At 40.4% G+C, this 14102-nt stretch overlaps 1 protein-coding gene across 9 annotated transcripts in view; it reads left to right on the forward strand.

Annotated features, from left to right (window-relative positions):
• Window positions 1-14102, forward strand: part of LOC122062707 (WASH complex subunit 5-like) — a 176154-nt gene that overhangs the window by 82560 nt on the left and 79492 nt on the right. For all 9 annotated transcript variants that reach the window (XR_006135067.1, XR_006135066.1, XR_006135065.1 and 6 more), the window contains exons 14-15: window positions 1637-1681; window positions 10081-10171. Coding sequence is in view for 6 of the 9 variants with exons in the window: in XM_042626352.1 (XP_042482286.1) it covers window positions 1637-1681; window positions 10081-10171 (136 nt within the window). In the remaining 3 variants the exon portion in view is untranslated. The remainder of the gene's footprint in view (window positions 1-1636; window positions 1682-10080; window positions 10172-14102) is intronic.

A 14102-nucleotide genomic window follows, 5' to 3' on the forward strand; every position in this document is an offset into this window, starting at 1 on the left:
GCTTCATAGTTTGTTCTTGTCACCTAGAACTAAGCCTAGGACTAGAACTTGAAAATTACAACTTCAATTGCTTTAAACAATAAAAATGAAAAACCGAATAAAAAACAAAAGTGCTTGCATTAATTGAATAAAAAGAACTTACAAAAGTGTTTAAAGCATAAACCTAGAACTAGAGCTAGAGAAAGAGAAAACTAGAGAAAGAGATAGAGCAATTAAAAAAAAAAACCTAGAAGAAGAATGAAGTGTCTCCCCTCCTCTTATATGAGTTGTATTTATGGGGAATGGAGAGGTAGGGTAACAAATTTCTCTTTCCTAAAAGGGAGAAACCCACAATTGGTAGTGAGATCTTTTGAGACCAAAAGTGCTAAGGTGGAGGAGAGAGAAGAGAGAAATAAACTTAGAGAAATTTCCTATAATTTTTTTTGCTTATTTTCTTTCCTTTTTTTTTTTTAATTTATTTCTCTTCTTTTTCTCCCTCCAAGGGACGATTTTCCTTCTTGCTTTGTGTGATTTGGACAATCTTTTAGTGATGATGTGGAGGAGAGAGAAGATTTAGACAAGATTTATTTCTCCCTTTTTTTTTTTCTTCTCTTCTTGCGCAGGAACCTCTTCCACGATTTTCCTTGTTTCTAATTTGATGTGGAAATCCCCTCCATGCCCTTAGTGCTTTAAGTGAGTGAAAAGTAGGAAATCTTCAACAAAATTCTCCGAAAAAAGACAACCATGAGATTCGAACTTGAGACCTCTTGGTGAACAAGGGAATTTTGCACACCATAGCTCACCAACTACACTAGGTAGTTGTTGTTGGAGAGATATGACGCCCGATAATGCTTAAAGCCTTTAAAATACAAAACCTGCAAAAAGAGAGTAAAACCCAAGGTAGCTCCATTCTAAATATATAAAATGCATGTTTTATTACCCTAGATTTCACACATAAGTGTGCTCATCAATCGCCCCCTTTTCTGACACAGCACGAGTTATATAAGTTAAAGGATCTAGGTGCTATGTTAGTGGGACATCCAAGTTCTTGAGTGAATAGTGGAGTAAATTGGGATGGACTGATGCAGGCTTGATCCTGAAGTCTAAACCGAAAAACTTGAAACCTTTAAACCCACTATGAACCTGGTCAATGGATATGAACTGACCCAGGATACAGAATGGCAGAGTTTGCATAGAGAGAGGGAGAGAGCTGTTAAGCTCTTGATATTATAAGGTTGAAACCAATAAAATAACAAATGAGCTTCTGATCTTGAAATTTCTAACCATATCATTGGAAAGAGCATGTCTACTATCCTCTTTAGAAGACTTCTATTGACTCCAGACCTATTCTTAACTAAAGGATTCAACTGCTCTCACTTAAAACACTTGAAAAGGGGCTTTTTCTGTCCATACTTGTCACGGCGTCTAGCTAACCAAGGCATTGGAGGGGGTTCAGATGCAAGACGACCAAGGCATCCAAGGCTCCCGCCTTGGCAACCAAGGTGCTTAGATGCCTTGGCGATGCCTCTGGTAATGTCTCTCCTTTTTTTTAAGTGTCTGGGAAATGAAATATACTTCTTGTTATTGATCAGGGGAAATAAGGAATGCACATGATTTTATTTAAGTTATTTTCTTTTTCTGTATGCATTGATCGCAGGGAATACTTGTTGCATCTCAGACTCTTCATGGTCTCATTGACTTGGTACGTATTTCCCAGCATCATTGCTTATAAATCATAAATGTAACCTTTCATATGCTTTTATCAGGAAATATACAATATTCTTTTTCAAAGCATGTTACGAAATTAGTCATGGGAAAAATTTATGTAGTTGCTGAAGTATAATATTAGAGTTGTTGTTGTTGTTGTGGTTTTTTTTTTTTCAAATACTAGCGGATCCATGTATCCGGCCCCATTTATAAGCTTTGTTGTTGTAATGTAAGATATCCATTAATGGGGCTTGATCAAGGCATTTTATGGTTTTCGTTGTGTACTACAACCAGAATTTTTATGTTTGTGGTACCAAATGACTCGTCAGTCACCACTGTTGGTTGCTTGAGTTCAGTGTCCTATGAATTCAAGTTTCTTGAATGAATATTGTGATTTAAGTGTCTAGCTCGTCATACATTATTTCACATTTACATTTTACCCAATTATGTTCTATATTTTGACCTTTACAAGTTATAACCCTACATAAATGACTTGTAAAATAACATATAGCACTTGCCTTTGGCCTCACCAAGGCTTCACCCATAGTTCAAGGTTTCCACAGATACCATCGAAATTTCCCACATTTCGACGGTATCCCAGGACCGATACCAAATACCATGTGACTTTTAAAAGTCACTGGTTTCCACCAGTATCGACCAAAATTCCCACATTTCGACCGAAATATGGGAATTTTTGAGTGGCCAATTGGTCAGCCTTTATAAAACTTTCTTAAATGGGAAACCAAGCCTTCTTATTTCAAAATACCGAAATGTGGGAATTTTCCTCGAAATGTGAGAATTTTCGAGTGGACCAATTGGTCAGCCTTTATAAAACCTTCTTAAATGGGAAACCAAGTCTTCTTTTTTCAAAATTTAGATCCTCTCCCCCTATTTCTTCTCTATAAAGTGGAAAATTGGGAGAACACTCAAGATTTTGCCCTTGTGCCATCAAATCTTCATTCTAAGCTTGGATCTTGCACATTCGTAGCAAATCTACCTAAGGAAGGGAGCTTGGACTAAAATGGTAAATCCCATCTTCCCTAAACCTTGTGTATCATCTTTCGATAGCACCTGTTCATTTGAATATAGTGGTGGGTATGGATAGTATGGTGGATCTTCTACTTCATTTGCACATGAGGGTAGTTCAGCTGATGGGTCATCTTTTTTTGACTATCTTTGGGCATCCATCCCAACCTTGTGTGCCACATCCACATCCACATCCTATCATGCCTGAGCCATTCCCTTGGTTGGGATGCCTAGCTGATGTTGATGATGCATCTTATAGATGGGCATTGATGGGCTACCATAACAATTGGGCCCAAAACATGTCATGGGACTCATATGTGGTGTATTTAGAGAAGCGGCTACTACATCTGTAGTGGTATGCAACTCGTGGATTGGAACCGCCTAGACACTCTACTTGGAATTGACTGTTGAGTGTGTATTGTTGGTTGTTGAGAGATGTGAGACTTTAGAGATAACTCACAATTATGTAATATTATTATTTATTTTGGATTCGTTACATCATGTTTTGTTTGTTTTAAACTTTTAATAATGTATTTCATATTTTTAGTTAATAACTTATAAATGTACTTATATATAAGCCAAAGAAAAAATCCCGCCGCCCTGCTACCTCCAAAAACGCTGATCTGCATTCTGATCCTAGTTGCATCATCCAGCAAGCTCGTCCCTCCACCACTCCTTGGCCTTATCAGAGAAGTAAGTCCCGCCCAGCGCTGGAAGTCCGTGACACCCCTGTGGTGAAGTTGCTGCCCCCTTCCAACTGTTCCTAATGTCCCAAGGCCTAGTCTGGAATTCCAGGGGCCTGAACTCCCCTTCTAAGCATGCCGCTGTGCGATCCCTTATTAAAGAATTGAGATCCTCCTTTTGTTGTCTGCTAGAAACCCATGTCAAGGATTCTGCCATGGCCAAAATTGTCTCCTCTATTGCCCCTTGTTGGCTTTTCTATTCAAACCACTTCTCCCACCCCAATGGGCGTATTTGTTTCTTGTGGGACAATTCCAAACTGAATGTCACTCTTCTCTCTTCCACCTCCCAATACCTCCATCTTTCTATTTCAGACCTTCTTAACAGCTCCTCTTTTTTCCTTATTGCCTTCTATGCTTCCAACAGGGTGACCAGTCGAAAAATCCTCTGGAATGACATTAGGCACATTGCAAATCAGTTAGGTCCCCTCTGTTGGGGGATCTGTGGGGATTTTAATGTAGTCAGGTATACCCATAAGAAGCAAGGAGGGGGAGCTATTGACATATCTAGTGTTGAAGCCCTAAATGCATGCATTGAAGACATTTTTGTAAATGACCTCAAATGGTTTGGAAATAAATTTACTTGGAACGACAAAAGATCGGGTCAGACCCGTATTGCTTGTAAGCTAGATAGAATTCAAGTCAATGAGGCCTGGCTTACCAATTTCCCTTCCTCCCATGTAACCTTTGAGAACCCAAATATTTCCGACTGTAGCTTCATCTATCTTTCCATCCACCCCTAGAGCTCCTTTGGCCCAAAACCCTTCAAATTTTTTGACATTTGGTCCTCCCATCCAGATTACCTCTCCATTGTGAAAGAGGCTTGGCTGAAATCAGTCAATGCATTCTCCACCCCTCTTTTAGCCTTGGCCAGAAAACTGAAGATGTCAAGCTAGCCCTTAAAGCTTTGAATACTAACTCCTTTGAGAATATTTCCTCTTAAGTTAATGTTTGCAGGAACAATCTCTCATCCATTCAGATTCAGTTGCAGTCTGAGCCTCTCAATCACTCTTTGGCTGAAGAAGAGAAAGCTGAATCTGCAAACCTCTCCACCCTCTTGGCCAATGAAGAGAGCTTTCTTAAGCAGAAATCCCGAATTAATTGGTTGGAGTTAGGGGATACAAACACAGCTTATTTCCATAGGACTGTGAAAGGCAGAAACAATTTCAACTCTATTCTCAAGCTGACTACTTCTGAAGGAATTCAGGTTCGTAAAGTTGATGAGATAAAAAGTGAGGCAGTTGACTACTTTAATAAGAACTTATTAAAACCGGCTTCAACTTCTGGCTCTTATATTCCAAATGGCATCTTGGATAAATCCATCACTGGGGCTATGTCTGACATACAATTGGCTATCCCTACTGATGAAGAGATCCAAGCTTCTATCCTCTCCCACAAGGAAAACAAAGCCCCACGCCCGGACGGATTCAGTATGGGATTATTTTCCTCTTTTTGGGACCTCATCAAAGAAGTCTTAATCAAGGATGTTAAGAGTTTCTTCTTTAATCCAAGTTAGATCAAAGGAATTAGCCTCACTTTCCTCTGCCTCATCTATAAGAAAGAGGGGGCTAATACTATGATAGATTTCATGCCTATCTCATTATGCAATCTTCTATACAATTTCATTGCCAAGATCCTTATAAACAGAATTAAACTGGTGATTGATTCCTTGGTCAGTAACAACCAATCGACTTTTATCCCAGGGAGGAGCATAGGGGACAACATTATTCTGTGCCATGAAATTGTTAGAGGATTTGAAAGGAAATCGCACTCTTCAAGCGCCCTTATGAAAATTGATATCCACAAGGCCTTTGATTCTCTTAGATGGGACTATATTATCTCGGTCCTTAACAACATGGGATTCCCTCCTAACTTCTTCAATTGGATTCACCACTGCATTGCCTTCCCTCAGTTCTCGGTCCTGGTGAATGGTAGTCCGGCGGGATTCTTCTTCTCTTATGTGGGAATCAGACAGGGATGCCCCCTATCTCCTTACATCTTCTGCTTAGCTATGGAAGTCCTCTCCAGAAGTTTGCAAATGGCCACAGATCAGAGACTCATTTCTGCCATTCCCAAGTGTAGAGCTATGAAGCTCACCCACCTTGCTTTTGCAAATGACCTGATGATATTCTCTAAAGCCAATTCTTCCTCTCTTCAGAGCATAATGGGTTGCCTAAACCAGTTCGCTGCCTTGTCTGGTCTTAGAATCAATCCGGCCAAGTCCCTCCTATCTTAGCTGGGTTTTTGATGTGGACTAAACATCTCTAATCCTTCAAACTGGATTGACCTTAGGGAGGCTCCCTGTGAAGTATCTTGGTCTCCCTCTCATCCCGGCCAGGCTCACTGCGGGGTTTAAAGTATCGGTCCGTATTGTACTATATCGGCAGATACGTATCCGTATCGGCATTTACTGATACGGTATGGACCGATACAATGCATGGAATTTTTAAAACCCTTTTGTATCGATATGTGTCTTACGATACATACCGATACACACCGATACACCACCGATACGATACAATACGATACGCATTGATACGTACCGATGCTCTATGGAAAATTCAAAATCAAAGTGAAATGTATGTTTCGGTATGTATTGGTACGTATCGGTTCATATCGGTGTGTATCGGTATGTATCGATCGATACACACCGATACGGTCATAAAAAGGCCAAGATGGGTAATTTTTCAGAAAAACAGAATTTTTTTGAGGTCTTTTTGTTCCAAAGTTGCTACCGACCATTTTTCTCTCTAACTAAAGTGGAAATCAATGTTGGGAACAAGGATTTTACATTTATGAGACAATTACAAACCTTGGATTCTTAGTGCGATACTCTCAATTTACTATTTTTGCATAATACATGTTATATATAACTTTTTTTAACTATTTTTTATGCAAAAGTATATAAAAAAGTGTTTCCTATCCATTTATGTGTGTATCTTTAGTGTATCTCCGATACGATACGATACCCTTCGATACATATCTTAATTTTGGCCGACCGATACGGCGACCGATACCGATACTTTAATCCTTGGCTCACTGCTCACCATTGTTCTCTTATGCTCAACCTCATCAGGAAGCGCGTCCAACTCTGGAAAGGAAAGCTATTGTGCTCTGCTGGTAGGCTTGTGCTCATCAGATCTATGCTGTAGGCTTCCTACATCTACTGGTCCGATATATATGACCTCCTAGAATCTAGTATCTCCAAGATTGAATCCATTTTTGCAGCATTTCTTTGGAAAGGAAGTGTGTACTAGATTCCTTCGCCCCATCAGCTAGGCTGCCATTTGCCTCCCCAAACTTGAAGGAGGCTTAGGGTTGAGAAGGATCAAAGATGTCAATCTTGCGGGAATTATCAAATTGGCTTAGAAGATTGTTTCTAAACAGAAGAGTATATGGGTCGACTGGGTCTATTCGAGCCTCCTCAAGTCATACTCTTTTTGGACGGCCAAAATTCCTGCTGATGCTTCTTGGGTTTGGAGAAAGATCGTAGGAATCAGGCATACTATCTCTCCAGCCATCTCTTCCTAGATTAAAGATGGAACCAGCACTCTCCTACGGCTCGACTCTTGGCACCCCAAAGGCATTCTCGTCCATTCTATTAGTGCCATAAGTATTTACAACTTGGGCTTATCCAGATTTGCTCTAGTGTCAGATATTATCTCTTCGGGCAACTAGTCCCCCCTAGTCAATTCATGCCCCAGCATGCGGACATATGGAACTCCCTGCCTACTATTCAGCCATCTCATTGGCAAGAGCCAGATTCCATTCTTCCGGCTGCCTCTAAGCTCTTCTCTTCCAAGGCTGCTTGGGACTTTGTTAGGATGCATAGGTCAATCTCTCTTTTGCACAGACTCATATGGTTCCCACATCACATCCCTCGCTAGAGCTTCACGGCCTAGAGAGTCTTCGCCAACTCCTTGCCCACGAATACTATGTTCATCCTCATAGGCATCCAGGTTGACCCTATGTGCATCCTTTGTGGTAATGAACCGGAAGATATTGGGCATCTCTTCTTCGCCTGCCCTGTCTCCAACTCCATATGGAAATGAGTCCTCTCCAAATGCTAGCCAACAAACAGATCTATCCTTCATTTCCATAGGAATGGATCTGGATGGATATGACTTTCCAGGGAAAAACAATTTGTGATCTTGTGGGAAAACTTGCCTTCTGCGCCACCATCAATCAGATCTGGATGGAGAGAAACCATAGGAAATGGACCTCCAATTCTCGCTCTTTGGTTAAGATTTGGAACTCCATCTCCTTTGATATCAAATGAAAAATCTCTCAGATCTCTACCCTTAGGAATTGTCATATTGTAAACTCCTGGCCTCCTGGGATCTGCCTAGCTCCATCATCAGGAATGCCCCTCATCTATAAGATTTGTAATCTCCTCCCCCCCCCCCCCCACTTTTCCTTCTTGGGGTTGTATGTTCCTCTTTCTTTGGTAATAAATTTTTTTATTCACCAAAAAAAACTTATATATGTACTTATGTAATTATGAGTATAGTTTCAGTCGACGACTCAACGTACATTAGCAAGCTTTGGTTAACACCACTAGTATGACTTTAGGTGTTTTTTCCATGAAACTAATTATATGAATGGGTTAGAAATGTCTAAAATAGGGCATACACAAAAAATTAGGCCAAAAAAAAACAACATTTTGGGGGATGGAGCCAAAGTTTCCCCCAAACCGGGAAAATTTCCTTGGTTTCCTCGAAATTTCCCAGATTTTCACCAAAATTTCGGTCTCCCCAAGGGTTGAAACCAAGTTGAAACCCGATATTTTGAACCTTGGCTTCAGCTGGGCATCAAGGCATCCATGTGTTCACAATAATAGGCTTGTTTTGGTTCTATTGTGCCAACCGATGGCCAAAGGTGATGCCTTCTTTCTTTCATTCACAGTGCCTTTGAATTAACAAGATCACCTAACATTGATGGGCGGCAGTCCCACTAGAATTTATTTGGTTGATAAGGTAGCATTGAAATGCATGCAAGAAACTATTTTACTTGGATTGGACAAAGAAGAAATACAAATTCAATCTTGTTAGCGTATCAGGACAGAAGCTACCAGCACCTGCACAAGAGGAGAGCAGTGGAGAAAGAGAGAAGTAGAAGGATAAGAAGAACTGAAGAGTAGTGAACCAGATAAAGCTCACAACTAGTAGTAGAAGCCCCTTACCATGAGCCACATTGTTATTTATATTGATGAAATCAATTAGTTACACAATACAGTAAGGACTGTACTAGCACATTATTTCTTTATTAAGAAAAGACTATAGACCATAACTACTCGTCAGTAAACTACACAATAATATTAAAGACAATAGTTCACAGACTATAGACAATAACTTCCAACTTTAAACTTTAACACTCCCCCTCAAGGTAGAGCTCACCAATGCCCAGCTTGGAACAACTTCTCAACGAACATAGGCTGAAACAAAGCCTTGGTGAACATATCACCAAGCTGACGTTCAGAATGGAAAAAAGTAGTAGAAATCACCTTCCTCATCATAGCGACTCGCACAAATGACAGTCAACCTGAATGTGTTCAGTCCTTTCATGGAAGACAGGATTACCAACAATATAAATATAAATAGCAACCTGATTATCACAGAACATGTGAATAGGCCTGGTAATTCAAAAACTCAGCTCCTGAAGAAGCGTCTTTAATCACATTAACCCAGCTAGAGTATCCATAGCTCTATACTCAGCCTCTACTCCAAGTGACAAGGTTACCACCAAAAAATGTACAAGTAGCCCATGGTCAACCTCCTATCTCCTTCAGCACCAGTCCAGTCAGCAGCAAAATATCTGACATGATCAACAATCTTATTTGGCTTGTATAGAAGACCTTTTTCCTGCAACACTCTTCAGATACCTCAAAATACGACAAGTTGCCTCCTAGTGAGTCTGCTTTGGCATTTCCATGAACTGACTTATAACTTCTACTCCAAAAGATATATTTGTCCTGGTTACAGACTTACAGTGAGATAGATGAGTTTCCCAACCAACCTCCCATACTGATGTTTGACTGCTAGCTCCTCACTGTCATTTGCTCTGAACTTCTGATGTTGATCCATAGGGATATCAACTGTTTAGAAGTCGACATACCAGTCTCAGAAAAAGATCCTGTATATATTTCCTCTGAGAGTTACTAACAGATTTCTTACCCCCACCTACCTCAATCCCCAGGAAATACCTAAGATCCCCCAAGTCTTTCTTCTGGAAATTCTGCTGTAAATAGGTTTTAACCTCTTGATGCCAGATAAGTCATTTCCAGAAATGATAATATCTCCAACTTAAACAATCAGTACTATCATGCTGGACTCATGGCGTCGAACAAAGATGGAGTGATCAGAATAACACTATGTAAATCCACAACCAGTAACAATCATGCTGAACTTGTCAAACCAAGCTTTGGGGGATTGTTTTAAATCTTAAATTGCCTTTTGTAGTTTAGAAACCTTGTTAGCATTCTCTCCCCAATGACCTTATTACATTGATCTGTACATGTTGCATGTCACTTAAAAATGATATTCAACTCTGAATTTTCTATGCTGCTTGCCATTTCACTTTTGTGTACATTTATGGTGTTTTAAGTTTGTTGTTATTTTCTTCTAATTAGGATGTGAAGAACTGGCTCGAGAGTAAAATAAGGAAGGAACTTCTCAAAAGATTTGACAACCGACTGAAGTCTTTTTTCTTGTCTTCTAGTGGTATGGAACCCCTTCTTCAACTGAGCTAATTCTTGTAAACTTGTCTGTCTCAGCTAAACTTAGCTCAACGAAGCCTTTGCCCTACTAAATGGGTCAGCTACAGATGATACTGTTTTCCATTCAACTCTTTTTAATGCCACATACAATAAACTTCTCTCTGGTTCTTATAAATGATGTCCGCATGACTCGGCCACTTGCTGGATGTTAGTTGGTTTAATGATTGTTGCTGCTTGATTAACTACCATAAAATGGAAAGAGCTGATTATATATTTTTTTCTTTTTTTCCTTTATTTGAGTGGGGGGGAGGGGGCAACACTATATTTGCATTAATAAGTTTGTCAGAGTTGTACATATAAGTTTGTATATGCACACCAATGGACTAAAGCAACAATGTGGGGCTTTTCCTCTAGTTTTCATGCTAACCCAGTATCGCTGAGCAGGGACTAGTAAGTAGTAATAATGACAATTGCCGGGATCTGGACAAGTCGAAGTACTGCAGGGGGATTTAGAAAACCTGCAGGTAATGGGCCCCATGTAATTATAGAAAATGGAAAAGAAAGAGAAGTAGACAAGAGGATTGTTAACTATGAATGAAGCTAGGGTATATGCGAACCAAACCAAGACTTGTATAAGCCGTTGAAATAATATCTGTACGCATCTCGCCTGCATCAATTCCCCATCGTTTGAGAAATTCCATCCTTAAATTTGAAGTGAGGCTGCAACACTTGAACTGCAATACTCTTCCATCATATAGTTCTGTTAAATCCATATAGAGATTATGAAACTGGGACAGGCTTCACATGGCCTGCTTCATCCTCTTAGGCTGGGATGATGAGTTTAAGAAGAGAAACCTTTTAATTAGCCTCTTGTGGTGTGTCTGCTCCAATTGTTCTCTCCTACTCATTGAGGACGATATTCAAGTTATTCCCAGTTTGTCTTTCACCTTGCAAAGAGATTTCTCAATTTTGCAGAAAGTTTGGTTGTTCCTTGCTTATAGTTGTCAAAGAATTGTAAAATGTCAATAGCCATTGATCGTGAGATCCTTTGGCCTTGATTTCAACTAATGCAGGTTTGTAATTCCTTCCTGTGTCATGAAGCCTGCAAAAAACTAGAGGTTGAAAGAGATAGGGCTCTCATTGGTGCTGGAAAGGGACTTCTAATAAACTCCTTCTGAGTAATCTCGCGATCCAGTCAGCGGAGCTCATAGATTTGTGCTTAATTACTGGTCTGGGCATAAGTCTATTACACAACATCCCATAACTTCTTTGCAAAATTCATCAGAACGAAGCTAGAACTAATTGCTGGTTCCATGGAATTGAGGAGAAAGGACTTGATGAGTGCATCATTGGCCGATCAAGTCTTCTGTGCAATACTCTCTACAGGCATATGGGTGTTGTCAATTAAGTACCCCGAAAAATGGCTCCCACGAGAAGATGTGCACAGGACCAGGCAAGGTAATTATACCCATTCAATTTTTTTTGTACCCAAGTGGAGAGAAGGGTAATGGCCATGAGTCCCAACATGACTCACCTTGCTACCCCGAAGTCCTCCTACGGTGGTGCTACTCCTTTCCGCCATAGAGTTGGATTCAAACAAGTAATGGGTTTAGAAAAAAACTGATATGAAAAAAATGAGGGCAAGGCTACCATATCATAAAAGAAGCCCAAATGCAAATGGCGATGATAGTGGCAAAGGCAGTGACAATGTTGAGGTCTACTAGGGGGCCAAGCAGTGAGGGCAAGGGCTAGGGCCACAGGAAGGCTGGCAGCATGGGCGAGGGCCAGTGAGGGCCTGGAAGCTAAGTGCGAAGGCTGTTGGGGGCTTGGCAGTGAAGAGTTAGGGGGCCACTAGGGCCGGCAGAGGGTGGTAGAGCCACTAACAGCTGGTGATAAAAGCCCAGTTGGAATGAGGATGAGGGAAGAACAATGCGATGAGGAAGAAGATGGAGAAGTAGGAGAGGGAGAAGAAGAGAAATCGATGGTATGGTGGAATGGTGTGTTGTGAGTAGTCTCACTAACACCAATATATTACTTCACTGACATATTTACAAGATATTACACATACCTCCCTAAGGAGGAAAAGGAAAATAAAACATAACATAACAAATTATTAAACTACCCTTAGAGTAACATAACTAATATCTCTAACACTCCCCCCTCAAGCTGGAGAATAAACATCATGTATTCCCAACTTGGACAATAGAGAGCTAAATTGATGATGAAGAAGACCCTTTGTGAAGATATCAGCCAACTGATCTACAGTCCTCACAAAAGGTGTGCATATGTAACTATTGTCAATCTTCTCTTTAATGAAGTGTCTGTCCACCTCAATGTGCTTTGTCCTGTCATGTTACATAGGATTGTGGGCTATACTTATGGCAGCCTTATTGTCACAATAAAGCCTTATAGGTGACTCAGTATCAAATCCCAATTCTTGGACCAGCCTTCTCAACTAGAGAAGCTCACACACTCCACAAGACATTGCTCTAAATTCTGCCTCTGCACTAGACCGAGCCACCACAAATTGTTTCTTGCTCTTCCATGTAATAGGTTTCCACCTACAAATGTGCAATAGTCTGATGTAGATCTCCTATCAGAGACTGAGCCAATCCAATCTGCATCAGTGAAGCCTTCTATCCTTATGTGGTTATGATTGGCAAAAAGTAGTCCTTTTCCTGGAGAGGACTTCAAGTACCGGAGAATGCGGTAAACCACATCCAAGTGCCCACTCTTGGGAGCATGCATAAATTGACTCACCACCCCCACTGCATAAGTAAAGTCTGGACGCGTCAAAGACAAATAGATAAGCTTCCCAATTAGCCTTTGATGTTTCCCTGCATCAACAAGAGAAGGGCCAGCATCTTCCCCTAGATTATGATTCTTCTCAATAGGAGAACTTGCAGGTTTGCAGCCTAACATTCATTTTTCTTTCAATAGGTCTAGAATAAACTTCCTTTGGCATAGATTTATGCCATTCTTGGATTTAGACACTTCAATCCCTAGGAAATACTTTAAGAGTTATAGATCCTTAATCTCAAACTGTTGGGTTAAGTAGTACTTCAGATTGGCTATCTCAGCTTTGTTATCTCTAGTTACCATAATGTCATCAACATAGATAATCAGAGCAGTAATGGTGTCATTACCATGCTTAATGAACAGAGTGTGGTCAGTCTGACTTTGGGAATAACCATTCTTTAGGATGGCCTGTCGAAACCTTTTAAACCAAGCCTTTAGATATTGTTTAAGACCATACAGAGCCTTCTTGAGAAGGCACACCTTCTCTGCAGCTGAAGGAAACTTGAAGGAAACTTTAGAGGCCTTTAGCAACATCATTGTACCCCCCAGCCGAATGTTGCTTCAACATAGTGGCATCTCTAGAAGTAATAATTTTCTTATAATACCTACACATAGACTTTTTTTGTCATCTAACATTGGATCTCCATGTAACCATGCATTATCTTCACTTCTATCTCCAGCTCTAGACATTGTGGGCCAAAATTTAAATACTATTACATAAAAGAATGCATGAATTGGTAACTAATTAACATCTTATATTAAATAATACATGCATTATGAGCTATTCAACATAATATAGCTATTAGATATTAATCCCCTGCTTATAATTTTTTCTTAATTTTAAATCATTTCTAATAAATAATAATGTCATAGTTAATAATAAATTATAGTAGAGTGGTATCAGAGATTTGCTGCGTTCTCAAAGGAGTAATGTTACCAAAAAATAACTTACTCTTGTCCAAATTAATGCTCTGACCAGTGCTAACCCATGCCTCCCTCCCCTCCGGCGGCTTCCGTTGTCGGCCCTCCTTCCTCCCTCGCTATCCCTAGCTCCGGTCCGATCGTCGCTGTCTCCCCCCTCTTCCCCCTTCCCTGGCCAATCTCCTGGCCCCTCTCGGCCGTCCCTGGAACTCAAT

Source organism: Macadamia integrifolia, unplaced genomic scaffold (assembly GCF_013358625.1).
Source record: "Macadamia integrifolia cultivar HAES 741 unplaced genomic scaffold, SCU_Mint_v3 scaffold1091, whole genome shotgun sequence".
In the NCBI taxonomy this organism is placed as follows: domain Eukaryota; kingdom Viridiplantae; phylum Streptophyta; class Magnoliopsida; order Proteales; family Proteaceae; genus Macadamia; species Macadamia integrifolia.